Source organism: Pistacia vera, unplaced genomic scaffold (assembly GCF_008641045.1).
Source record: "Pistacia vera cultivar Batoury unplaced genomic scaffold, PisVer_v2 Contig269, whole genome shotgun sequence".
Classification (NCBI taxonomy): domain Eukaryota; kingdom Viridiplantae; phylum Streptophyta; class Magnoliopsida; order Sapindales; family Anacardiaceae; genus Pistacia; species Pistacia vera.
In genome coordinates, this window is record NW_022196078.1 from 541,125 (window position 1) to 568,487 (window position 27,363).

The 27,363-nt window shown below is 36.7% G+C and overlaps 3 protein-coding genes and 1 pseudogene across 3 annotated transcripts; 2 read left to right on the forward strand and 2 right to left on the reverse strand.

The window, feature by feature from the left end:
- Positions 1-455: 455 nt before the first annotated feature.
- On the forward strand, positions 456-1,700 carry LOC116133363 (uncharacterized mitochondrial protein AtMg00810-like). Its single transcript, XM_031419073.1, has one exon. It carries the CDS (start codon positions 456-458, stop codon positions 1,698-1,700), a length of 1,245 nt encoding a protein of 414 aa, XP_031274933.1.
- Positions 1,701-2,376: 676 nt separating this feature from the next.
- Positions 2,377-2,842, forward strand: LOC116133364. The gene is made up of 2 exons (XM_031419074.1): positions 2,377-2,659; positions 2,760-2,842. Exons 1-2 carry the CDS (start codon positions 2,377-2,379, stop codon positions 2,840-2,842), a joined length of 366 nt encoding a protein of 121 aa, XP_031274934.1.
- Positions 2,843-4,907: 2,065 nt separating this feature from the next.
- LOC116133365 (probable F-box protein At4g22030) lies at positions 4,908-5,897 on the reverse strand. The gene is made up of 2 exons (XM_031419076.1): positions 5,883-5,897; positions 4,908-5,813 (listed from the first exon to the last, which is right to left on the reverse strand). Exons 1-2 carry the CDS (start codon positions 5,895-5,897, stop codon positions 4,908-4,910), a joined length of 921 nt encoding a protein of 306 aa, XP_031274936.1.
- A 1,553-nt stretch (positions 5,898-7,450) lies between these two features.
- Positions 7,451-14,421, reverse strand: LOC116133377 (annotated as a pseudogene).
- Between the last annotated feature and the right edge of the window lie 12,942 nt (positions 14,422-27,363).

Consider the following 27,363-nt stretch of genomic DNA (forward strand, 5'->3'; position numbering starts at 1 on the left):
GGACTGCTGATTATGTATGTCCTACCATACATGCCATTTTAGGTACTCCTTATCCAACTTACAATTATGTCAGTTATGACCGACTTTCTCCTGCCCACAGGATTTGTGTTAGTCAGATCTCCGACAGCCATGAGCCCTCTAGTTACACTGACGCTATCCAATATGAACATTGGCTGCAAGCCATGGTTGATGAACTTACAGCCTTGGCCCAAAACCACACATGGGATCTTGTCCCTCGCCCTCCACACAGAAAGCCTATTGGTTGTAAATGGGTTTACAAGATCAAGCATCAAGCAGATGGTTCCATTGAACGATACAAAGCTCGCCTTGTGGCCAAGGGCTTTACTCAACGAGAAGGCTTTGACTATCAGGATACTTTTTCTCCCGTTGCCAAACATGTCACCATTAGGGCCTTCCTTTCCATTGTTGCCATTTGAGATTGGTCTCTCCACCAAATGGATGTCCATAATGCCTTTCTTCATGGTGATTTACATGAAGAGATTTATATGGATCTACCTTCGGGAATTCGCCGACAAGGGGAGAATACTGTATGTCGTCTGCGAAAGTCCCTCTATGGTCTGAAACAAGCATCTCGACAATGGAACGCAAAATTCACAAAAGCTCTTGTTGGCATAGGATTTAATCAATCCAAACATGACTATGCACTATTCTCTTGGAAAAGAGGTAACTCATTTATCGCCCTTATTATCTATGTGTATGACATCCTTATCACAGGAAATGATGATGTGGCAATCAAGGCTCTAAAAGAGCGTTTACATAGACATTCCCGCATAAAAGATTTAGGGGAGCCAAAGTATTTCTTGGGAATTGATATTGCAAGATTTGCAGCAGGGATATCTCTTAGTCAACGAAAATACGTACTTGAGCTTGTATCAGACTCAGGATTATCTACATGCAAACCAAGTGCCATACCCGTTGAACAAAATACCAAGCTCTCCACTCAGCAATATGACAATGCAACTTCAGTCTTAGACAATGATCCACCGCTAAAAGATCCATCAAGTTATCAGAGACTTGTAGGACGATTAATCTATCTTACCATGACACGTCCAGACATCAGCTATGCTGTCCATATCCTTAGTCAATTCATGCATGGACCAAAGCAATCCCATATGGATGCTGCAACAAAGGTACTCAAGTATTTAAAAGGGTGCCTTGGACTAGGACTTCTTTTACCTAGGAATGGAAATCTGAATATGGCGGCAGATTGTGACTCCGATTGGGCTACATGTCCAATGACAAGAAAATCTCTTACTTGTTTCTGTATAAAGCTTGGTGGATCTCTGATCTCTTGGAAAACGAAAAAACAGTCAACAGTGTCCCTTTTCTCTGCAGAAGCAAAATATAGAGCTATGGCAAAAGCCACGTGTGAAATCATTTGGATTCTCGTGTTATTAAAGGATTTAGGAGCTGAAGTAAGAAAACCGGTCGTCTTGTACTGTGACAATAAGGCTGCAAATGACATAGCAGCAAATCCTGTTTTCCATGAAAGGACAAAACACATTGAAATTGACTGCCACTTCGTCAGGGATAAAATTCAGGAAGGAGTAATCAAGACCATGCATATTCGCACCCCAGAACAACCAGCGGATATCTTTACAAAACCATTATGTAGTCGACAGCATTCATTTTTGCTTGGCAAGCTCGGTGTTTTCGACATTTACAAACCACCAACTTGAGGAGGAGTGATGTAATTTGGAAAGCAAATATTACATATTTACAAGATGGCAAGATGGGATTAAGGCTTGATATCCTGAATTATTCTTCATTAATAGGTTGATTACATGTAATCTCACCATTAAGGTGTAATATTGTATTACCTTATTTATACTCTAAAACATTGTATAAATTGAACTTTGTATAATCATACAAAATAATACAAAAGATTCAATTAAATTACTCACTATCTCTTCTTTAAGGCAAGCTCCTAGCAACATATTGCTTCTCTTGCCTCTCTCTCTCTGATCAGCTTCTGACAATAATCACTAGTTTTACTTAATAATTTTAATTTATTTCCTTAATTAAACAATTTTTAAATAATATACCCATTGTGCATTAAAGTTTATGAAATTGCAAATTAACCCTCAAATAGACAAATACCTTCTCAAATAATAAATAATCAAAACTAAAGCAACCCTTAAGCAAGATCCCAATAACTTTTAAAACTGGTATCAAACCAAACAACTAGCCTGTCTTCTTCTTCTCTTCTCCTCCTATTGACTTCTCTTGCGGTCTCTGATCCTCTCATCGCATTAACTCACGCCCAATTTCTCATTTGATCTGAAATCATCGTAAAAATCACAACTTCTTTACTTTTTGTTGTCAAAAATTTGAACTTTTTGTCACCGGAAAACGATGCAACAGCTCTTGTTCACTGTGATATTTTCCGAGATGGTATTGATATTGGTGTTATCGTTCAAGACCCCCTTGAGGAAGCTTGTGATCATGAGCCTTGATCGTGTGAAGCGTGGCCGTGGGCCTGTGGTGATCAAAACGGTGGCTGGAACGGTCTTTGTGATGTTGATTTCGAGTTTATATAGTATGGTGAAGATCCAGAAGCGTTGGATCGATGAGGGCTCGGTCAATCCAACGGACCAGGTCCTCATGGGCAAGCACCTTCTTGAAGCCACTCTTATGGGTAATTATTGTTTTATTGAATTGTGTTTTCTGTTTTTTTTTGGGGGGGGGGTTGTAACTAATAAAGTTGCGAGCTTTATGAGGTTTGATTGATAATGTAGATTGGAATGTGCTTGATTTAGCGTTCTGTTATGTGGATACTGTTGATTGGCATATTGTGAAATACCATGTCTCTGAACTTTGAGGAATTAGAGTAACTGAAGTATCCAACTTTGTATCTCAAATGATGTGGCTGATTTGAGATTCGATGCTTTTATCGTCTGAAATACATCGTCTGAATTGAGAAAAGAAAAGGGCGGATCTACTAGCACTGAGTTTGTGTATCCATTATCTCTCACCTTGAGCTTCTCAACCAAGTCTCTACTTGGTTTTTTCAGAGGTGAGAAACGGATTCTGGGAAGTTTTGGGAAAGATATAGCAGCATTAATTCTATTCGAAGAAGGGCAAGAAATCAGATGATTTGAAACTTGTAAAGAGGCCATGAATGGTATTGACAATATAAGCTATTAAGCTGTATTTCTGGGTTGCTATCAGGTTTTGTTTCTTTTGTTCGAGTTTCTGAAGAATGAGAATGAAAATAAGAGAGCGCCGTGGCTGTATTTATAGCTATAAATTTAACCATGAATTGACAAAACAAAAGGTCGTAGTCTCGCAGATTGAATTATTGACCTGCTGGATGACTTGGCCCACGGCTGAACTCTTCCTCTTTGATCAAAATTCTTATAAATTTCTTTTTGACTTCTTTGTCAACTGTCGAATATTCAATATTTAAATGTTTCAAGGGTGAGAATTCTTTTCGGTCCCTATAGTTTATGTTTATTTTAAGGACACTTGTTTGAAATGTACTAATATTTTTGGTCATTTGACTCAGTTGATTAACTTCAAAATTATGTTGAAACAATGAAAAGAAAAATAATGAGAAATGCATTATACAAATAACACTTGTGTGCAATGGGTTCTTTTGTGAGGGAAATTCAGAGGGGATAAAATCCTCATTTGGCATACAGATATTTTGCGATCCCATAATCAAGGTTGAAGATCACGCAACTCCTCGTTTAATCAAATTTGAGTTTGTTTCCACTCAATCATATATCTGACCCTATATAAACCCAATTGTAATATGTTTTTAGGGATGGAAAATTAGTCACAGAAAGCAAACTAAAAATTTCTTATAAAACATAACAATGGACGTAAGCTTTACATTACGAGTAGACGAAACACTTTAAGAAGTTCTTTGTGTTTTGTGTTGATTCTAACATATTCATCATCATATTGTTCCATCTCTGATCCATAGGGATCATGCATACATCCTACGTGATTTTAATACTATCAATATCGTACCTCTAATTGGTGCAAAGTGTCTGCATCAACATGTTCATTTACTACTTTGCTCTTTTATTTTAGTGAAACTCTTTGTTAATATCTTTATTTTTGGAAGAATATGAGAGTTTATTTGTTTTAAAATCATTAACAAAAGTCCATTTTAATTCAAATTCTCATATTTCTTATTATTATGTTTTAATTAATTAAAGCGTGTTTAGACTGAAATCACGGGTAATGAGTTGAATTTACATAGGTATTTTTCAAATAATAGCAATTGAAATGGGGGTCTCTAAAATAACCGAAACTAAAGGGAGGAAAATGTACTTCGTCTTTGTTTCAATAACATGAGCTTGTCTCTTTCATGCTATACATCAACGTCAACATTTTCAGGTACCACATCAATATTTTTTTTAATTCTGATTTATATAAGATAACAAAGTTAAAAAATCAAAATTTTACCATTTTATTGAGCAAAAATTGATTATTTTTTTCATTTAATATTAAATAACATTTTAAGATGATTTAGGGGTTTTAGTAGAAACCACTCCCAAAAGCTAACTTAAGAGAGTAGGGACGAGTTCGAGTCCTCATGGTTGCTAATATGAGTGATCACTAAAACTCTATTCGATGATAGTTTCAGGGTCCCTGTTAGCTCAGACACTTTCTGCATTTGAAATTAAGCATGAAATATATGATCACATCTCTCATACACAATTTTGAAACTTAAAAAAAAATTCAGCTTGTGAATAAAAAGAATAATAGTAATATATTATCATTTAAATCTATTTTTTATACATTAAAGTTTGATATTATCCAAGGGTTTCTCTATAAAAGATTATATTACAAAAAAGAATTTGTTATCACGAATCAAAGAATGTATATAAATACAGTTATGGACTAAAATTTCTGAATCTCCTCGTACGAGATTAGAAAAGTTTACTTGCAAACTCCTCTACCTCGGTTCCATATATGCGAGAATGACTTGATTTCTTGGCAATATTTCTCAGCTGAGAAGTGCTTCTTCCCAGCAGTAGAGCTATTTTCTGTTCAAACATCTCCCCGTTTTCTCTCTTCTCTACATCACTTGCATTGAGAGTGGTTTCAATTGATTCTTCCAAGAGTGTGAAGAAGCCAGCGCAGTTTCTATACATCTCCAACACCATGCCAACTTGCCCACCGTGCTCTAAAGTGTTAACTGTGGTAGCTAACGCGCCTGCAGCCACCGTGATAACAGCAGCCCATGACCCGTGAGGAGACCCCACGAAAGCAGACCCAACAGCGGCAATGCCGGTGAGTAATGGCCCTGAGATGGCTAGAATCTTGTTTATCTTCAACGCCAAGTTGCCTAGTCTCATGTAATCTTCTGTATCTTTTAACACTCCAATAATCTCTCTCATTTCCACTTCCAGATCTTCACCCCATCCATTTTTCTCCGTATTCATGCTACTTTGCTCTCTTTTATATGCGTTTTTGTTGTTTGCCTGAGACTGATTTGATGGCCACCAAACAGCAGGCTCAAATGTTTTAGGGAACTTCTCTATCATTTTACCTAGCAAGGGAAGTGGGTATGCACGGTCAAGCGCCAAAACTTTCTCCATTGCTTCTTTCACGTCGGCTTCACTGGGAAACCTTAGAGCAAGGACGGTTTGTATTTCTCTCTGGATCTTCTTGAACAATCTTGTTGCGTTACGTTGCTCTTCTGCAAGTTGTGAGGGCTGGATCTTGTTCACCATAACCATCATCCCAGCGGCTGCAGAGAACAAGAGAGTTGATGATAACTTCAAAGCCAAAAGTGAATGCTTCGCGAAACTCCTACGCTTTCCACACTTGTTCTTGTCACAACATTGCGAAATAATGTTGTGACACAAGTAAAGGAAGGCTCTTTTCTATGAGCGACTTACCTTATAATATATCATTTAAATAATTGATGTGAAATCATTAATTAAGATCCTCCCATATATTGATTTATGGAAAGGGCAATTAATTTAATTATTGGTTTAGTGGTATACAACTATGAATGTTAGCAACTTAATTATTCATTTAATATAATGCAAATTGAAAAATATCAAACACGTTTTACTTTATATTGGTTACTTTACCTGAACTAAAACTGAATAAAAACATATATACACTTCACAGGTTTTTGAAGAGTCAAGTTTCTATGAAGTGATTAAATAAATAAAAGTCTAGCAGCAGGCAGACATGCAGCGAGCTCGATTAACTGGAATATGTCTAACTTTTGACGGCTATTACCAAAATCCAGCTGGTCAAATATCTGATCACCAAAATCCAGCTGGTCAAATATCTGATTTTACTGGGTAAAATTAACTAGAATCTTGGCAAAGCCCTTTGATTCGTGGTTTAAAGAAAACCAAAAAAATGAGCATAAATGAATATGGAGATAAAAGTTTGACGAAATAAGGGGTCGATTTTGTTGTTAGTCAAAAAGACAAAATTTTTGGGGTAATCATAGCCGTTGAGTGGCCTTTTGACTTCTTCAGGTTTTACAAGTTTATTAAGCATTCAACCATTTTGTCTACAGAGCCTCGCCACACTAGTTTGAAACCTAGACAATTCAACTCATATATATAAACACAAAAATATTTAGATATAGAAAATATATGTATTTTATAAAATCAACCATCGGGGCAAAACTCCTCTTATGATACAGATTTTCCTTCTTTTAAGAAAACTCTTACTCAGCAACTGAAAGTTGTACCTTCCCAAACCATACAACCTGACGGTTCATAACCAAAACTCTTTCATGCCAAAGTAGTTTTTGCATAAGATTGCTTTCTCTCTGAAGAGGGAGAGAATTCCAGTTCATAACACTTTTCTCTATGTTTTCTCTAAGCCCTTAAATTCAGTCTTCAACCTAAAAAATGTGACTAAAATAAATGTTAAATAATAATTTTTTTTTTTTTTTTTTTTGGGTAAATTTTGATATAATACATGAAGTTAAAACTTTTATCCATTATGTTAACCAGCGATAAATCATAATCGTCAATTAACAAGGTCCGTAGTTGAGACTGACAATATATTTATATACATAAAATTAAACTATTATTTGAAATTTGAAGTGGCAATATTGAAATGATAAAACCACCCCTACGTGGCCGGACAAGGACTCTTGAGTGTATTATATAAGAGGTCCTAAGTTCGAATCACCTCGGTTGTTAATAGGAATAACCATTGGAGAGTATCTCCGATTGTTAACTTCAAAACCTTGAAAGATTAGTCGAGATGTGCTCAAGCTGGTCTGGACACTAAGATGATTTAGTTGTCGTTAATAGCAAAAAATTAACTTGTTTGTTTCTGAGGACAACATGAACATATGATCATTAATATAATCAATAATTAAGGAGTATGTTTTATATATCTGAAAATGGAATGAAATAATTTCTGTTGTATGAAATTAAAAAAATAATTAATTAAATTAGAGGCTATTAATATCTTCTCTATACATGATTACACACTAGATATATATTTGTTATCACAAGAATCAAAGAATGTAAATTATCTCCGATCAGAAAAGTTTACTTGCAAATTCCTCTAGTTCGGCTCCATCTATGCGAGAGTAAATTGATTTTTCGGAAAGATCTCTCAGTTGAGAAGTGCTTCTTCCCAACTGTAAAGCTACTTTCTGTTCAAACATCTCCCCATTTTCTCTCTTCTCCACCTCACTTTCATTGAGAGTTGCGTCAATTGATTCCTCCAGAAGTTTGAAGGAGCCAGCGCAGTATCTATACATCTCCAACAACATACCGACTTGTACACCATGCTCCAATTTGTTAACTGTGGTAGCTAATGCGCTTGCAGCCATCGCAACGACAGCAGCCCATGACCCGTGAGGAGACCCCACGAAAGCCGACCCAACAGCTGCAATGCTGGTGAGTAATGGCCCTGAGATGGCTAGAATCTTGTTTATCTTCAACACCAAGTTGCCTAGTCTCATGTAATCTTCTGTATCTTTTGTCTTTAATACTCCAAAAATCTCTCTCATTTCAACTTCCAGATCTTCACTCCATCCATTTTTCTCCATATTCATGCTACTTTGCTCTCTTTCATATGCATTTTTGTTGTTTGCCTAGGAGTGATTTGATGGCCACCACACAGTAGGCTCAAATGTTTTAGGGAACTTTTCTATCATTTTACCTAGCAAGGGAAGTGGGTATGCTTGGTCAAGCGCTAAAACTTTCTCCATTGCTTCTTTCACGTCGGCTTCACTGGGAACCCTTAGAGCAAGGACGGTTTGTATTTCTCTCTGGAGCTGCTTGAACAATCTTGTTACGTTACGTTGCTCTTCTGCAAGTTGTGAGGGTTGAATCTTGTTCACCATAACCATCATCCCAGCGGCTGCAGAGAACAAGAGAGTTGATGATAACTTCAAAGCCAAAAGTGATGAAACGCCTGCGCAACCAGTTGCAGCAACACCAGCCATGGTGGTAGCAGTGAGAGAAATCATGTTGATAGAGTTCAACAGAAGGGTGTTCCAGTTGTCACGTTGCTGGCCCAGGTTGTTGTGCATCTCAACTCTATCAGCAACAGACTCTAAGATAGAGTAAAGTTGGGCTGTCACCATTGAATTAGTAGAGTCGCCAGCATTGTTTTCTTGTATTGATGTGCTAGGGACAATCTTTTCTACTGGGATTGAGCTTGTATTTTTATTAGCTCTCATCCTCAGTTGCTCAACCAAGTCTATACTCCGTTTTTTTGGAGCAGACAAACTGATTCTTGGGAGTTTTGGGACAGATATAGCAGCATTTATTCTATTTGAAAAACAACACGAAGATGAATAAAAAAGGTGTTGTGAGTGAATGCTGAAACAGCGTCGTACTGAGTATTAATGGAACGGTGTCGTTTTGAGATAGCTCCAAGATGATCCTGACCGCTGATTCAGAGGAAAAACCAACGGCTGAGATCAAGCCTCTAGTCAACACTATAAAAGGGTTAGGGTTTCTTATTGTAACAGTAGATCAAGCATAAAAGTTGAGAGCCGTATTTCATTTTCTTTTGTGAGATTACGGTTCTTTCTTTTGGGTCTGATTTCAGTGTAATCTGTGGGTTTCTTGAGTGGTTTGGGTTAATCAATCAAGGGAAGAACTACTGTGTTCTTATTATAGGGATTTCCAGGTTAGAGGATTCCTAGGGCAGATTACGGGTTTGAATCAAAGTTGTTTGATCTGGGTTCTTGGGTGTCATTCTTTGTAATCATGACTGTAATTGGTTGTTCTATAATATAGTGCAGCGAACTCCTTTTCCGGAGTTCAATGTGGATGTAGCTTGCTCAAATCGGGCAAGTGAACCACGGTAAAGATCCGGTGTTGATTGTTTTGTGGTTTCTATTTTCTTGTTTATTTATGGTTGAATCTTGGTTGATTTCATAACAGTGGTATCAGAGCTATCATCCTAGGGTGTATCTAGGTTTTAGAAATCGTTTAATTTTTTGACGAATAAAAAAATTAGGGTTTGCTAAAAAAATTAGGGTTTCTCAGATTTTAGGGGTTTCTCAATCCAAAGGTTCCTAGAGGCTTAGAACTTTGATTCTTACTGAGTCTTGGGGTTATTTTTGTGAGAGTAGATCACAAACACTGGTTAAGGGGAGTAATCTTGGTCATTGCCTTGAGTCTGTACTTGTAGTGTTCTTTTCGGGTTTTTTTTTCTGTCAAGTTTAAGGGTATATAGGCTGGAAACCAGTGATTGCCTTAAAAACTGCCTGACAGTATTTGGCAACTTCTAGTGTAACAACGCCACTTACACCTTAGACTGTATCACACTGTCTGTACAATACCATGAGCACTACACGTATGGAGATCTCCCAATACAATGGGAAGATCGATTTCGGGATTTGGAAGAAGAAAATGAAGGCTCTGCTTTCACATAATAAAGTCGGCCTTGTACTGGAAAAGGATCAAAAGAATGGTCCGGGAGAAATTGAAGGAGAATGAGGAGATTGATGAAGCAGCCTACAATCTGATGTGATGAACCTCTCAGACAGTGTACTGAGGAAGGTTGTTGGAATCGAAACCCCTCTGGGGTTATGGGGTAAACTCGAAACTTTGTATGCACTTCAATCTGCACCAAACTTAGCTTTTCTCAAGGGTGCTTTGTTTTCTTATAAAATGGATAGTAGCAAGACAATAGAGGAGAACCTAGATGAATTCCTAAAAATGACCTTAATTTTAAAGCGCACAGATCAGGAACTAGGAGAGACTAGTCTAGCCATGATACTGTTAAACTCCATTACCGAGGATTATCTTGTTGTTAAGAATGCACTACAGTATTTTGGTACTGTCCCTAGTGTTGACTTGATTGTGGCTGGTCTTAAGGCAAGAGAACTTGAGTTAAAGGTCCAAAGACGAAATGGGAGTAACCTATTTGTTAGGGAAAAACTAGATACCTTTCAATCTGGTAAAGGCAGTCAACCTAGCCAGAGGTCCAAAAACAAGAAACGGGGCAAATGGAACAATAAGCATAAGGCAGAGTCTAGAAAATGTTTTTTCTGTAATAAAACTGGTCATCTGAAAAAGAATTGCTTTGAATGGCTTAAGAAACAAAAGCAGGGAAACACAGAGAGTAACCTAGCCTTATCCAAACACTTAGCTGAAGAAACAGAGGTACTTACTCTCTCTGTTTCTGACAATACAAAAGAGTGGGTGTTAGATTCTGGGTGCTCTTTCCACATGAGCCCCAATAGGGACTGGTTTCAAGACTTTAAGGAGTATGATAAGGAGACTGTGTTCATGGGGAACAACAATGCCTGTAGGGTCAAAGGTAAATGTAGTATAACCCTTAGACTCTGTAGTGGGAAACTAATAAAGCTTACTCATGTTAGATACATTCCAGAACTCAAAAGGAACCTCATATCCTTAGGGACCTTAGATGAGGAAGGATGCTGTTACAGAGCCGAAAATGGGTGGCTGAATGTGTATAGAAACCAGAATCTAATTCTAAAAGAGAAAAAAAGAATGGGTTATACATCCTATGTGGAGAATATTACTCTGATTGCCTAAGTTCTTCCCTTGTCACCCCAAATATGTCAATAACTGAAAAATGGCACCTTAGGATGGGACATATGAGTCAGAGGGGACTAGATATCCTAAGTAACCAAGGCATGTTAGGAAAGGACATTGCTACAACCTTAGAATTTTGTGAGAACTGCATTTTAGGAAAACAGCACAGAGTCAGTTTCCCAAAAGGCATACACCTGGCCAAAGGTTGTTTAGATTACATACACTCAGACTTATGGGGACCTGAGAGAGTGAGGTCTCATGGGGGCAGTAGTTATTTTATGTCCATTGTAGATGATTTTAGCAGAAAAGTGTGGATTTACACCCTTAGAACTAAGGACCAAGCACTGTCTAAATTTCAAGAGTGGAAAGCCCTAGTGGAAAACCAACTAGACAAAAAGGTAAAAACTCTAAGGACTGACAATGGATTAGAGTACTGTAACACTGAATTTGATAAGTTTTGCAGTGAGCAACGAATCCTAAGACATAGAACTGTGAGAAGAACCCCTCAGCAGAATGGGGTAGCTGAGAGGATGAATAGGACACTCCTGAAAAAAGGTCAGATGCTTGTTGTTCACTTCAGGGTTACCTAATACCTTATGGGGAGGGCCTTGTCCACTGCAGCCTATCTGATAAATAGGAGCCCCTCTACTGCCATAAATTTCAAATGTCCAACCTATGCACATACAATGGGAGGAAAGTTAGAGCCTAGATCCACCAAGTGTGTGTTCCTAGGATATCAAGATGGTACCAAGGGGTACAGACTCTGGGACAGAAATTCACCAGGGGTAAAGATCATCATTTCCAGGGATGTGGTCTTTAATGAAGGGGTGTTCCCATGTAAAACCACTGAACAGAACACTGGTACCATCACCCCACCTAAACCTACCAAGGATACAACTGAGAGTACAACCATTGAGGTGGAGCCTATGGGTCAGCAGGCTGAACCACCTCAACCCAATGAGGAACATGCACCTGAAAACCAACCAGGACCAGAGGATCCTGGATCTGATAGTGAAGAAAATGAAGGAGATACCCCAGAGCCCCAACATGCACAATTAGAACACTATCAACTTGCCAGAGATAGAACAAGGAGGGAGGTAAGACCCCCTGCCAGGTTTTCTTATGCTGAACTGATATACACTGCTTTGCTTGCAGGAACAGGGATTCAAAGAACAGAACCAGACTCATATGAAGAAGCAATGAACTTTAAGGAAAGGGAAAAATGGAGGCAAGCAATGGAAGAGGAAATAAGGTCACTTAAGGTAAACAGAACCTGGTCCTTGGTTCCCAAACCCAAGAATCAAAAACTAATTAAATGCAGATGGTTGTACAAGATTAAAGAGGGAATCTTAGCTACTGACCCCCTTAGGTACAAAGCCAGATTAGTAGCTAAGGGTTACACCCAACATGAAGGAATAGACTTCAATGAAGTCTTTTTCCCTGTAGTCAAGTATAAAACCATCAGGTTAATGCTCTCCATTGTTGCCCATTATAACCTAGAGTTAGAACAGATGGATGTTACCACTGCCTTTTTGCATGGTAACTTAGAAGAGGAGATTTACATTAGCCAACCCCTAGGCTTTATTGATCCCCAAGAAACCTGACCATGTGTGCATTCTGCACAAATCACTGTATGGACTAAAACAGTCCCTAAGACAGTGGTATAAGAGGTTTGACAATTTCATTGTAAGTATAGGATACACTAGAAGTAGATATGACAATTGTTTCTATTTTAATTTGAATCATAATCTGCCTGTATATCTTTTACTGTATGTGGATGATATGTTACTTGTGAGTGAGTCTAAGTCTAAAATTCATGAGTTAAAGGGTCAGCTTAGATCAGAATTTGACATGAAGGATCTAGGAAATGCCAAAAGAATCCTAGGAATGGACATTATCAGGAACAGGGGTAAACATGAACTAATCATTAGGCAGAAATCATACTTAGAAAAACTAGTGTCTAAATTTGGTATGGCTGACTCAAAACCAGTGTCCATGCCTCTTGCAAACCATGTTGTGTTAAACAAGAGCCAATGCCCCACAACTGAATCTGGGATAATCAAAATGGAATCTGTCCCCTATGCAAATGTTGTTGGATCTGTGATGTATGGAATGATTAGTACCAGACCAGACCTGTCCTATTCTATTTCCTTACTGAGCAGATTCATGGCAAATCCAGGCAGTGAGCACTGGACTGCCTTAAAGGGAGTATTAAGGTACATTAATGGTACCCTGAATGTGGGTTTAAACTTCTGTAAAAGGCATAATACACTTGACTTGGTGGGTTTTGTAGACTCTGATTTGGCAGGTGACAAAGACACAAGGAAATCCACCACCTCATATTACTTTACCCTTGGAGGAAATTGCATTAGCTGGAAGTCACAGCTTCAGCCCATTGTTGCTCTCTCAACAACTGAAGCAGAGTATATTGCTATTGCTGATGTGTTTAAGGAAGCTGTGTGGCTGCAAGGTTTGTTAGCCGAAGCAAAACTGAGTAATGGCAAGGTTACTGTATTCTCAGATAGTCAGAGTGCAATCCCTCTCAGTAAGAATCCAGTTTACCATGAGTGAACCAAGCATGTGGATGTTCACTTCCACTTCGTCAGAGACTTAGTAACACAAGGGGTAATTGATCTTGTAAAGGTATCCACTGAAGATAACCCTACTGACATGGGAACCAAGGTTGTCTCACCTGCAAAGTTCAAGCACTGCTTGAACCTGCTGCATGTAAGTTAACCTGTGAAGACTAGAACAATGATGGAACTATTTGGGTTTGCTGCACTGTGAATGTTTAGCATTCAAGGTGGAGATTGTTGTGAGTGAATGCTGAAACGGCGTCGTACTGAGTATTAATGGAACGGTGTCGTTTTGAGACAGCTCCAAGATGATCCTGACCGCTGATTCAGAGAAAAAACCAATGGTTGAGATCAAGCCTCTAGTCAACACTATAAAAGGATTAGGGTTTCTTATTCTAACAGTAGATCAAACATAAAAGTTGAGAGCCGTATTTCGTTTTCTTTTGTGAGATTAGGGTTCTTTCTTTTAGGTCTGATTTCAGTGTAATCTGTGGGTTTCTTGAGTGGTTTGGGTTAATCACTCAAGGGAAGAACTACTGTGTTCTTATTATAGGGATTTCCAGGTTAGAGGATTCCTCGAGCAGATTACGGGTTTGAATCAGAGTTGTTTGATCTGGGTTCTTGGGTGTCATTCTTTGTAATCGTGACTGTAATTGGTTGTTCTATAATCATAGTGCAGCGAACTCCTTTTCCGGAGTTCAACGTGGATGTAGCTTGCTCAAATCGGGCAAGTGAACCACGGTAAAGATCCGGTGTTGATTGTTTTGTGGTTTCTGTTTTTTTGTTTGTTTCTGGTTGAATCTTGGTTGATTGCATAACAAAAGGGTATCTGAAACTTGTAAAGAAGCCATGAATTTTATCTGATATTTGATTATCTTTGTTTGTGATTGTTATTGTGTTCGTGTATGGTATCTGCCAGTATTTATACTAACGAACTATAACTGCTCAAAGATATATAGAAAAGGTCATCGATTGACTGGACTGGGTGCGTTTTGGAATGTGACTTGGCCTAAGCTGACTTTTTCTCTTTGTAATTTTCATGTCTAAGTTTAATCATCCCAAACTTTTTACTATCCAAGTGACATATTTCGTTTTAAAATATGACCCTCCATGTTTAAATTAGGAATTCCATTGAATACACAATTATTTATGTTTTGTAAAATCCTTATATCCTATTATTAATTAGTTGCTTTAATTTAATAAGAAAAATTTGTATATATATTTTTGTTAATTGAGATGTTTGGGTTAGCTTACGCACATTTCGACTATTCTTCAACCAGGCCATTGTCATGGCCCCTTAGATAAATCATGTGTAAATGTACTATCTTTGCACCTAGTGGGGAATCAAGCGTGGGACTGAGGGTTGAAGTCATATACAATACCCTTAATTCGCCCTTGTTGGTGCCCGCTGGGCTAGCCATGGGTGGGTTTCCTCCAAATTTTAGGATCAGGGTATCAGATCTTTTGGAGTGTGCTTCATTCAAAGGGTTTAGAAAAGGTTGAGTATTATTAGTTAGCTCTGTATCTTTGGTTCATCCATTTTTCTTTGAGATTTTGCTAATTATATTTAGTTAAACTTGTAATAAATAAGTAAATAACACGTTAACAGAACATGGTGGTGAAAGTTATACATACATATGGGAAGGATAATGAATCTGATCATCGTTCTAGCTGGCACAAACGAGTAAAAATGTGAAATGAAAAACTCAGACTCTTTTAACTTATACGAAGGTCCATTAATGCGGTTGGTAATTAACAAATACAAGGTTTAAATTCGACATTCTTCGATCATCAAATCCTTGCAACCAATCCTGTTTCTAACTTGTTATCTCTGCTGCTACATTTGTTTGCGTATATGGATGGTTCAACTAGCTAATTTAGGGCTTGATTTCTCATTCAACTCCATGTTTTTTGAACCACACAGTCTAAACTACGACCTCATCTGATGAATCTAGTTTGAAACTTAGACAATTCAAAAGCTTGTGAGAATATTTATTTAATATAATACAAGCAAGAAATAATTAACCTCCAACATATGAAGCATAATGAAAAATTCATTACTGTATAATTATGTTACGCGTACAACTTGTTCCATACTTTCATTCATCTTCTAGTTTACAATATAATGAAGAGATTTTTGATTTCTTGGTCTTAGAAAATGGGATTGAAGTGATATGGTAAAAGTTTTGATGAATGAATAGACAACGACTTGTGTTGTTGATATGGTAAAAGAGAAAAGGTCAATATTGAAAATATTGACAACCCAAAAGACTTATATTGGAATAATATGATTAAATAATTCCATTAGGTGACTTGCCATTCAACAAATAAATAAGATGATCATTGAGTAGCATTAACAGGAATCAATAAATTTATTGGTCTAAGTCTAACTCGAAAATAGACTAAAGCAGTGTAAATTTATTGGTCTAAGCATTAATAGGAATCAATAACTCAATTGCTGCAGCGACTGAGTTATTTTCCAAAGATGTAACAAAAACTCCATAAACTATATTTTTGGTTGACTAAGTAGTTTGATAGGAACTCTTGATATATTACTCAAGAGATCCTTAGTTCGAGTCACTTCTCGGTTGCTAATAGGGGTAATTACTGGAGTTTTTACCTGACTAGTAGTTCTAGAGTCCTAGAAGATTAATTGAGATGTGCGTAAGCTGGCCCAGACACCCTTGAACATAAAAAAAATAAATAAATAAATAAAAAAACTCAATATTGGGAGTTGATTCAAAACAAAAATTGAATATTTTTGTTAAACTTATGTTCTCTGTGTGCACAGCTGATGTGTGTGTGCACACTGAAGTTAGACATATACATGTTGCATTTCATCTCGCATTTTACTTCATGCATGCGTCCATTCTTCTTCTATGCTAAAATCGCATGTCTGACTCACTTTGCACAAGTTGCATTTTTTACTTAACAGCTAAGATATTTTCTTTGCATCTTTTGTGCTGTCTTTTTGACCACTTACAAGTATCCCAATATCCTTTAGTGGTCTAGGGAAAATCAGACTTTTTCCCTTTTTGATTGTGGTCCCAAAAGTTTGGTTGTGGTCCCAAATGATAGATGAAATCTTTTTTCATTTTTAAACCAATATATGTCAGCCCTTGTTTATTGACTTGGCAAGAATTAGGGAGCACGAAATTGGTCTTTATCATTCTTGCTCATTTGTAAAGCCAACCTTTGATATTGTATTTGTCTGTACTCTAATTCTTTTTACACATGTGGCGTTTTTCTTATATTATCTTGCCTATCAAGTTTTATCTCTTTCATGGTTTTTGTGTGAGTTTTCGTTTTATAAGTATCCGTCTCTCCTCTTGTGGTCCTGCAAAGTTGGTGGGCTTTTGTTTGTGGTCCCAACAAAAGATGAAAGAGATTGTCTACCACTTGTCTTAAAGAGATTGGCCAAGCAAGGATTATTTAAACTCATCTCCTTCTTCCTTGCATCTTCGAACCTGGATATTATTTTGTTTGTGCTCTGAAATTTTTAGAGAGTCTATTCCTTGACAGGTTCCATGTATGGTTTAATGCTTAAATCTTTTTGTTGATCTTTGTTTATTGTTTGTTGTTGCTAGAACTTGGTTCCTACACTAAGAGCTTGAAAGGAGTTCAAGCCGTGGAAGTTGGAGGTGTTCTTCGGTGAGTGAAGCTTGGGTGGAGCTCAATCGTTATCCGGGAGTGTTCCTGGTGTGGAGTGATCCGAAAAGTGACGAAGCATTAGAGATTCAGAGGGTGGTGTTTAATGTAACGTAGAATAGGGAGTTCTTTTTGCTGTAGCTAAAATCAACTCTAAGTGATATCTTGTAATGTTTGTTGTTATAGTGGATTAGCTTCAATCTGGACGAGGTCCCACGGATTTAGGCTAAGAATGGTTTTAGCCAAACTATGTACATGCTTGTGTGCTTTATCTATACTGCTTGTGGTTATTGATTCATGCTTAACTTAATAACCATTAATCAACTTAGTAAAATCTTCCGTTGAACTTTAAAAATGGGTATCTAACGTTGAATAGAGTTCACTAACTCTAACAACAACAATATAATTTATATTGAGGGTAATAAGGATGCGAGATAAACACTAAAATTGCGACTCAACAAACATTAAGAACTTTTCATACCGTCAAAGTATTTTAATGATAAAACTTCATATGGATTCGGTGTCCTTTTATCTTCAAGGATTGGCCCAACATTTCATGTTTCAATTTAAACACTTTCCATTTTTTATTATTCTCAAAGGAGAATATTTTTTTTTTTTTACCAATCATCTATGGATCCAATCACACGTTTAGACTTGAGTAGGTTGAAAAAAGACATACAACCTTAGCATGATCGACGTTATATGCTATATATAACTCTTGCTCCTTTAGGTTCTTTAAATATTGTGCAAACCAAAGAGAATGGTGACTTTGTGTTGTACTGAAACCGAGCGGATATGTATCATCATATGTCATATTTGTGTTCTTATTTTTATTTATATTTATCAAATATACTCTAAAACATTATAGTATATTTGCCTCCCCAATTCTTTATCAAGAATATATGATTAAATTAAAATATGCATCCTCAGTGCTTTATAAAGAATTATTAAATATGCAAAACAATTGGTTGTGGTTAAATCAAATTAAAAGATAATTCAACGCCAAAAGTGATGAAACGCCTGCGCCACCAGTTGCAGTAGCACCAGCCATGGTGGTAGCAGCAAGAGAAATCATGTTGATAGAGTTCACAGAAGGGTGTTCCAGTTGTCACGTTGCTGGCCAATGTTGTTGTGCATTCAACTTATCAGAAACAGACTCTAAGATAGGGTAAAGTTTTGGCGTCACCATGAATTAGTAGAGTCGTCAGCATTGTTTTCTTGTATGCTGTGCCGGGGACAATCTTTTCTACTGGGATTGAGCTTGTGTTTTTATATACTCTCATCCTCAGTTGTTCAACCAAGTCTATACTCGGTTCTTTTGGAGGAGACAAACTGATGCTTGGGAGTTTTGGGACAAATATAGCAGCATTTATTCTATTTGAAGAGCGACACAAAGCCATGAATGGTATCTGATATTTGATTATCTTTGTTTGTGATTGTTATTGTGTTTGTGTATGGTATTGCCAGTATTTATACAAACGAACTGTTGTATAATATGACCAAAAACAGTGTAATCATGCAATAACCCAGAAGTGTTCATTCAACCAAACAAAGCACAAAAGAAACAATTAATAGTAAAGTAGAAGGAAGAAGAAAAACACCAGATTATAGTGGTTCGGTAATCTGAAAGATTACCTACATCCACTCTTCAGAGCAACCAGAAAAAGAACTTCACTATGAGTTTGAGAAACCTTACAGAAGAATCGGCTCACCCTTTACAACGAGGCATCACTCCGATACAAAAAGCCCTCTGATTTTACACTTGTATACCCAGATGCTCTCACCACCATACGTTCTAAATAGGCAGAAATCAGTACATATTTATACAGTAAAAAGAGACTACTCAAAGAAGGACAGCTCACACCTACCGTCACCGTTGATTCCATGGACGAACCTCGAATTTCCAGCATAGCACCCCTAACTATTTCTCTCTGTTAACCAAGAGGGAAATGAGAGAATTGAGCTGCGCACAAAACCTAAAACGAATTTAGTTTTTAGAATATAGGGAAAAGACTGAACTGCCCTCAAGTCTTAACAATTTACATTTGACCAGCCAACCTCCAAGTTGACTTCCACGTGTGTCATTAGAATGCCAGTCACAACAGACTATAACTAATCAAAAATATATAGAAAAGGTCGTCGGCTGACTGGACTGGATGCGTTTTGGAATGTGACTTGGCATAAGCTGACTTTTTCTCTTTGTAATTTTCGTCCCCCCTTCAAGTCAAGATTATCTTCTACATACGCAAGAGTACTTGAACCCAATATTTAGTATAAGTTTAATCATTCCAAACTTTTTTTGTAAAACCTATTCCTAATTAGTTAGTCATGAATTGTATTTAGTTAATTAATTCTTATTTGATTTTTCGTATTGTGGTAAGATAGGGTATTTCTGTGCAGTTTTTAAAGTTGCTTTAAGGGGTGAAAACGAAGAAATAAATCCTGATGGGTTTGCCAGTATCAAGAGGGAAAAATTTAGACATTTTTGCTCGGAAAAGCTTATGTGGCGGGGTTAGATGAAATTAGAAAATTTTGGGGGCAGATTATATTTCAGAAAATTGTTTAGTTTAAAAGAAAAGAAAAACTGGGCAGTTTGCCCAAATAAAGAAGAAAAACGAGAGCAGAAGAAAGAAAGGAAAGGAGAAAGAGAGAAGGAGGAGCAGAGAGAGGAGAGAAAGAAGAAAAAAACAGGAGGAGAAGAGAAGAAAGAGTGGGTTTAGTCAGGAGAGATAGAGTGAGAAAGGAAGAGAAGAAAAAGAACTAAGAGAAAGGGAGAGGATATGTTAGTTTTGAGTCTGTGAACAGTGCATCATCCAATCTGACCTGGAGTCGTTTGCGTCCGATCGTTTTGATTTTTGGATATGTTGTTCATGAAACACAAACTCTACATTCTGAACGGTGGAGATCAAAATCAAAGCTATAATAGGCAGTCAATTATAGGATTAGAAGGGTAAGTAGCAAAAATCAAACCTTTTTCTAATATTTCCAAGCGTACATGTGTTAATTGTCAAGTTTTGTTTCTAAGATATGAAGGATTTTACAAGCATGGAGATACATTGCATCCAAATGCTTAAATTCATGTCTGCATGTGAAGGTTGTGTTAGACTTTTTTTATATGGTGCTACACTTTTATGCTGATATGGACGATGTGGTCATACGGTTGTGTCTCCTCCCTTGGGCAGCTGTCTTTGATGGAAAGACAACTGCATATAAAGGAGACTTTAAAGGTCCCCATTTGACGCAATTTTTCCTTTGATTCTCAAAACATCACTCGAACAGTCAGTGGAAGATTCTGTATTTGAAGGAACAAGAAGATTAAACAACAATTGCTATGGCTGAAGGTTTGTCATTTACTCCGCATATATTTCATGGAGATTTTATGATGAAATTGATTGTATCAACTTTTATATGAATATTGGAATATGAATGTATTTACATTTGGTATCAGAGCATTGTTGAATCTCTGCCTACCATGAAATTGTTTGTTTGCAAATCTGGAAAATATTGCATAAATTTTGGGATTTTTTTCTATTAAAACCTATACTGTAAATCAAGCAAACTTTTATTATAAATAGAATCTTTTTTGATTTTTATGTCATTGGAATCCTTGTTGAAAAATCTTTCCAATGGTATATTATTTGTCAAAAACGGGAGTTCTGGTTACAAAGTTATGCTAGTTTAAAATTTGGTTAAAAATTATCGTTTGGGTGCTTTGGAACCCATTTACGGCACCGATTTAGGACAAAATTGTCATTTGGGTTGTCACTGATATAGGTAATAAGTCGACATTCAAGTTCCTGTCGAAAAACCAGAAAAATGGCCAGAAACGGGTTGTTGAAAATCTGTAAAACTGGGTAACAAGTTGCAGAAAACGGGTCAAGAAGAACCAACCCAATAGGTTAAACGGGTCAAATGATCCGATCAAAGTCAATAGTGGGTCAAACCAACCTAGAAACCGACAGGTCAACCCGACCGATTAGCACGGTCAATGGGCCAGACTGGTCAATGAACTGGTCAAAGGGCATAGAGTGGTCAACGAACTGGTCAAGCGGTTCAGGCCGGTCCCAAATAGACCAAACCCGCCCAACAAACTGGTCAACCCGACCCGGTAAAAACGAGTCAAGCCGATCCAGTTGAGATCTATGTGTTCTGGTGCGTGAGGAAGCGTGTGCTTGCATCAGACGCGGGGTGATTTAGGCGAGTGTAAGCGCGTGAAGGACGTGGTAGGGACGTGTAGGCGTGTGTAGATGCGTGGAAGTGTGTGTTGCCTTCTGGCGACGCGTGAAGGCGTGAAGGGACACAATTTGTCACGATGGCACGTGGGAGTCCGGTGACAGCGTATATGATGGTTTTTTAGTCATATATTACTTTTTTTATGCATAAACAATTTGTTACTCTTGTATTGATGTGTTATATTATATAATTCATGTTATAAATTATTTGATGTTATGATCGTATACATTTGATTCATTTAGAGTAGCCGCAGCATTCAAATTATGATAATATATGCATTAAGTAATATATTTATGATCATATCAAGGTTATAACACCGTTTTGTAGCTAATCATATTAATAAAATTATTTTACCTATAGGAAATGTTATATTTTCATGTAATTAGGGTAGAATAGAAAATTTCTTATTTCTAATTAGCCCACAGGTATTATGAAATTTAATAATTTCTAGTTTCATCATTAAAGGATAATGAATATAATATGTAATGTCTTTACCCATAGGGAGATTTTATGATATGTGCGATTCATTTATGATTATTTATTTGTTTTACATTGGTAAACTTATAATTGTATTGATGGTTTGTGCCTCATATTTATTTAGTAAGCATGCTATTTGATATACCTATAGTTGATCAAACTTTGATGATGGTTGAGAATAAGGTCCACAATTTAAATGGTGATAACTACAAATCCTGGAGAGAGGCGTTCTTCTTCATTTAGGGTGCATTGATCTTGATTATGCTTTCGTAAGGAAGAGCCACCTACAACTATAGATATAGCCCTCAAGTGAGATGCATTGTATGAACGGTGAGAGCGATCCAACCGTTTAAGCATGAGTTTATCAAGTCTCACATTACGACTAGTATCCGTGGGTCGATATCGGAGTTTGAAAATGTTAAGGATTTGATGGATGCAATTCATGCATAGTTTGAAACATCAGACAAGGCATTAGGTAGCACCATAGAGTAGATTGACATCCATGAAGTTCATTGGTATCAAAGGAGTCGTGAGCATATATGAAAATGAGGGACATCGCTGCTCAGTTGAGATTTCCGATGGTGATTAATGATGATTTCCTAGTGCATTAGTCTTGAACTCTTCTCATCTCATTATACTCCTTTCAAATATCTATAACACATAGAAGCATAAATGGTAAATCAATGAGCTTTTGACCATGTGTGTTCAAGAAGAGGAGAGACTGCTTCAGGAAGTGAATGAAACTGCACATCTGGTGACAGGAAGTGCCAAGTATACTTAAACAAGAATAAGGAGTGGGAAGGGAAAATGCAAGCTACATGAGGTTATGAGCAAAGATAATAAGAACAATATCAAGTTTTTCTTCTGTTAAAGACGGGACACATGAAGAAGGATTGTCCTAAGAGGAAGGCCTGACTTGACAAGAAAGGTAACCTCTCATCTCTTGTGTGTTATAATATAATATGTTGTGTTTCACATAATGATTGGTGGATTGATTCTGGTTCTACAATCCATGTTTCAATACCATACAGGGTTTTCTGGATCAAAGGAAGCCATTGGGAAGTGAATGCAGCATCTATTCGGGAAACAGGATGCCTTCACGTGTTGAAGCTGTTGGAACATTTAGAATTATTTAAGTACTAATATGGTTTGGATTTGGAACGATTTGGAACGAACATTTTATATTCCTAGTTTTCTAGGAATTTAATTTCAGTTTCTAAACTCATACCTTGTGGATACTCTTTCAACTTTTATAATAGTTCTTTTAATTTAAATAAGAACTCATCTATTGTGGAAATGGTACTTTGGTTGATGGTTTGTTTAAAATCATTTAAGTGATATTGCTCCTTATAGTCTTATGACTTCACAATGCTAACACTGGTATGAAACGTTATTATAGTATGAAAACTCTTCTTTTTATGGCATAGGAGATTAGGACACATCTCCATTGATAGGATTAAAAGGTTGGTAAATGCTGGAGTTCTTGAAACTCTTGACTTTACTGACTTTGATACTTGTGTAGACTGTATTAAGGGAAAGCAGAAATACAAATCCAAGAAGGGTGCCAGGAAGAGTTCTGAACTTTAGAAATCATACACACAGTATTTATTGCCTTGACATAAGCTCTAGTGGTCAAAAAATTTATCACCTTTATTGATGATTACTCGCGATATATGTATCTCTATTTGTTTTATCACAAGGATGAAGCGTTAGATGCTTTCAAAATATATAAAGCAAGAAGTAGAGAAACAATGTGGAAAACAATTAAGAGCGTGAGATCTGATAGAGTTGGTGAATATTATGGTAGATACACTGGTATAGGACAAACACTTGGTCCATTTGTAAATTTCTTCAAGAGCAAGGTATTATGGCTAATACACCTTACTGGTACACTATCTCAAAATGTGTGTAACAGAATGGAGAAATAGAATATTAATGGATATGGTACAGAGTATGTTGAGTAACTCCAAACTTCTCTCTTTGTGGTTGAAGCTCTCAAAACTGCAGCGTATATATTAAAATGAGTTCTAACTAAGGCGGTTCCCAAAACGCCATTCAAATTATGGAAAGGTTGGAAACAAGTTTAAGTTATTTACGCGTCTGGGGTTGCCTAGTAGTTGAAGTTAGAGTTTATAATCCACAAGAACGGAAGTTAGATCCCAAGACTATTAGTGCATATTTTATTGGATATGCGGAAAAATCCAAAGGATATAAGTTTTATTGTCCGAACCATTCCAGTAGAATTGTTGAATCAAGAAATGCCAATTTCTTGAAAATGTGTGGTCAGTGGGAGTGATCAAATCAGGACTCAGTCCTTGAGAAAATTGATATTTTAGACAATGCTCCTACATCGAGTAAAAGATTAGTGTTCATCCAAACGGGTGAATAATGAGGAACCACTCAATCAAAATACACATTTTGATGAGATTGTTTTAGAAGATCATTTTAAACAACCTCCACTACAGGAGGAATAACCAGTTGTGCAACAGTCTAAGAGACTGTAGATACAACATTAAGGAGATCCACTAAAACAAAGAAATTAGCAATTCCTACTGATATGAAGTGTATATGCAAGAGTCTGGCTTGTGACATAGGTATTGAGGATGATACGACACGTTTATACAAGCTATGAATAGTAATAAATCTGAGTTGTGGTATAATGCCATGATTGAAGAGATGAATTCTATGGCGGATAATGAAGTTGGGCTTATTGAGTTACCTACTGGAAAGAAACCTATGGTTGTAAAGAGTATTAAAACCAAAAAGGATTCATTAGGCAACATTGAGAGATACAAGGCTAAACTTGTTGCCAAGGGGTTCACGCAAAAGGAAGGAATAGATTATAAAGAAACATTTTCTTCGGTTTCTAAAATGATTCCTTTCGTATCATAATGGCATTAGTTAACCATTACAATTTAGTATATATCAAATGGATGTGAAAACAGCTTTTCTAATGGAGATTTGGAGAAAAGGTTTATATGAAACAACCTGATGGGTTCATTTCAAGGATGGTGAGCATTTGTTTTGCAAGCTTAAGAAGTCCATTTATGGACTCTAAACAAGCCTCCGACAGTGGTATTTAAGATTTCACACTGTTATCTCTTCATTTGGTTTTATAAAGAATGTCATGGATCAGTGGATATTACCACAAGGTCAGTGGAGTAGTAAAATCATCTTTCTTGTGTTATAGTAGATGATATTCTACTTGCAACTAATGATTTGGGTTTGCTACATGAGGTGAAACAATTTCTCTAACATTTTAGTATGAAGGATATGGGTGAGGCGTCTTATGTCATTGGCATTAAGATATAGGAATAGGTCTCAACATATTTTGGGACTATCTCAAGAAGCCTATATTAATAAAATTCTTGAGAGATTAGGATGAAAGATTGTTCACCCACTGTTGCACCCATTGTAAGGGTGAAAGTTCAATCTGAACCAATGTCCTACACTTGAGATTGAAAAGGAACAAATGAAAACTATTCCTTATGCTTCAGCTATTAGAAGCCTAATGTATGCTCAAGTCGTACTAGACTGGCATGCTTTTGGAGTTGGCACGTTAAGAGATATCAAAGTAATCTATTGTTAGATCATTGGAGGGCTGCAAAGAAGGTCATGAAGTATCTTCAAGGAACTAAAGTTTCATGTACTTATAGACGGTCCGACATTTTAGAAGTCATCGGATATTCAGACTCAGATTCGCTGGCTGCGTTGATTCTAAAAAATCAACATCCGGATATGTTTTATGCTTTGGGGGTGCTATATCTTGGAGAGGTGCCAAACAATCTTAGTTGCCACTTCTACATGGAAGTTGAGTTTGTTTCTGTTTTTAGGCCACTAACAGGTATTTGGTTGAGAAGTTTCATTTCTAGGCTTGGAGTTCTTAAGTCTATCTCTAGGCCAATAAAGTTATATTGTGACAATTCAGCTGCTGTATTCTTTGCTAAGAAAATAAGAGTGGAGTCGAAGTAAACACATCGACATAAGTACTTAATAAGGGAGCACGTTAAAGCCAAAGAAGTGCTCATTGAAAACAAACATACCGAGCAGATGATTGTTGATCCTCTAACAAAAGGCATGCCACCAAAGACGTTTAAGGACCATGTTGTTCAAATGGGACTATGTCCTACTGTCACTATGAAAGGTAATACTTTCATTGTTTGAAACTTTGTAATTTATTTGTTTCTCTTTTAAGTTGTATACATTTTGGTTAGAGACAAATAACATTCTAGAGGGACCTGGAACAAACATTTGAGGTTTGTTCATAAAGTGATATCCACATTTAAGCGTTTATTTAGAAAAAGAAAAATTGCATTATAATACATAGAAGGTAATACTTGTTAAAAGGGACTTACGGCTATGATTCATGTAATTTTCCTCTTTTAGTGAACACACCGCAATACATCTCTTGTATTCTGGGTTATTATAAAAGTTTGACAAGTGGGAGAATATTAGACTTTTATTATGGTCCTACACTTTAATATAATTATATTATGGTCCACACTTTTAATATAATTACATTATGGTCTACACTTTTATGCTGATGTGAACTAATGTGGTCATACGGTTGTGTCTCCTTCCTCGGGCAGTTGTCTTTGATGGAAAGACAAACTGCATAAAAGGAGAATTTACAAGTCCCCATTTGACGCATTTTTCCTTTTGATTCCCAAAACCATCACTCTGAAGTTACAGTCAGTGGCAGATTCTGTATTTTGAAGGAACAAGAAGATTAAACAACAATTGCTATGGCTGGAGGTTTGTCATTTATTCCGCATATATTCCATGGAGATTTTATGATGAAATTGATTGTATTATCAACTTTATATGAATATTGGAATATGAATGTATTTTACAGGTTGTGTTTTCCATTTTATTGTTTGAATGGGATTTCTTTAGTTATGTGTGTATGATGCATGCAAGATGGCTTGGATTCCATGTGTTTATGAAATTTATGTCGGCCGCAATTATACATGTAGTGGTGGCTGGTTTATATGCGTTTATGGGTTGCATTTTTGTTGAATAAAAAACAGAATTGGAGGCTGGAATTAACGGTTCTGGACTACATTTTTGCCCAAATTATGCAGGTAAAGGTGGCTAGGATTTTATATATAAATATATATTATATATTTATATATATATATTATATATAATATAAACTCTTGGCTTGACTAGAAAAAATTAAACTAGAAACTTACAGATGTTATTTGGAGTGTGGTGAGTTATGCAAGTGAGGTTTATATATATATGATGTGGTAAATAACCTTATCGGTAAAAAGGGCAATTGGGGTGCTTTCATCAGTTTTGAAAGTATATTTATAAACTGCATTTTACCCCCTATTTTCCATGAAATTCATATGTTGACATGATTTATCCTTATATGTAAATATTTTATATTATTATGTTGTTGTTGTTGTTGTTGTTGTTGTGTTGTTGTT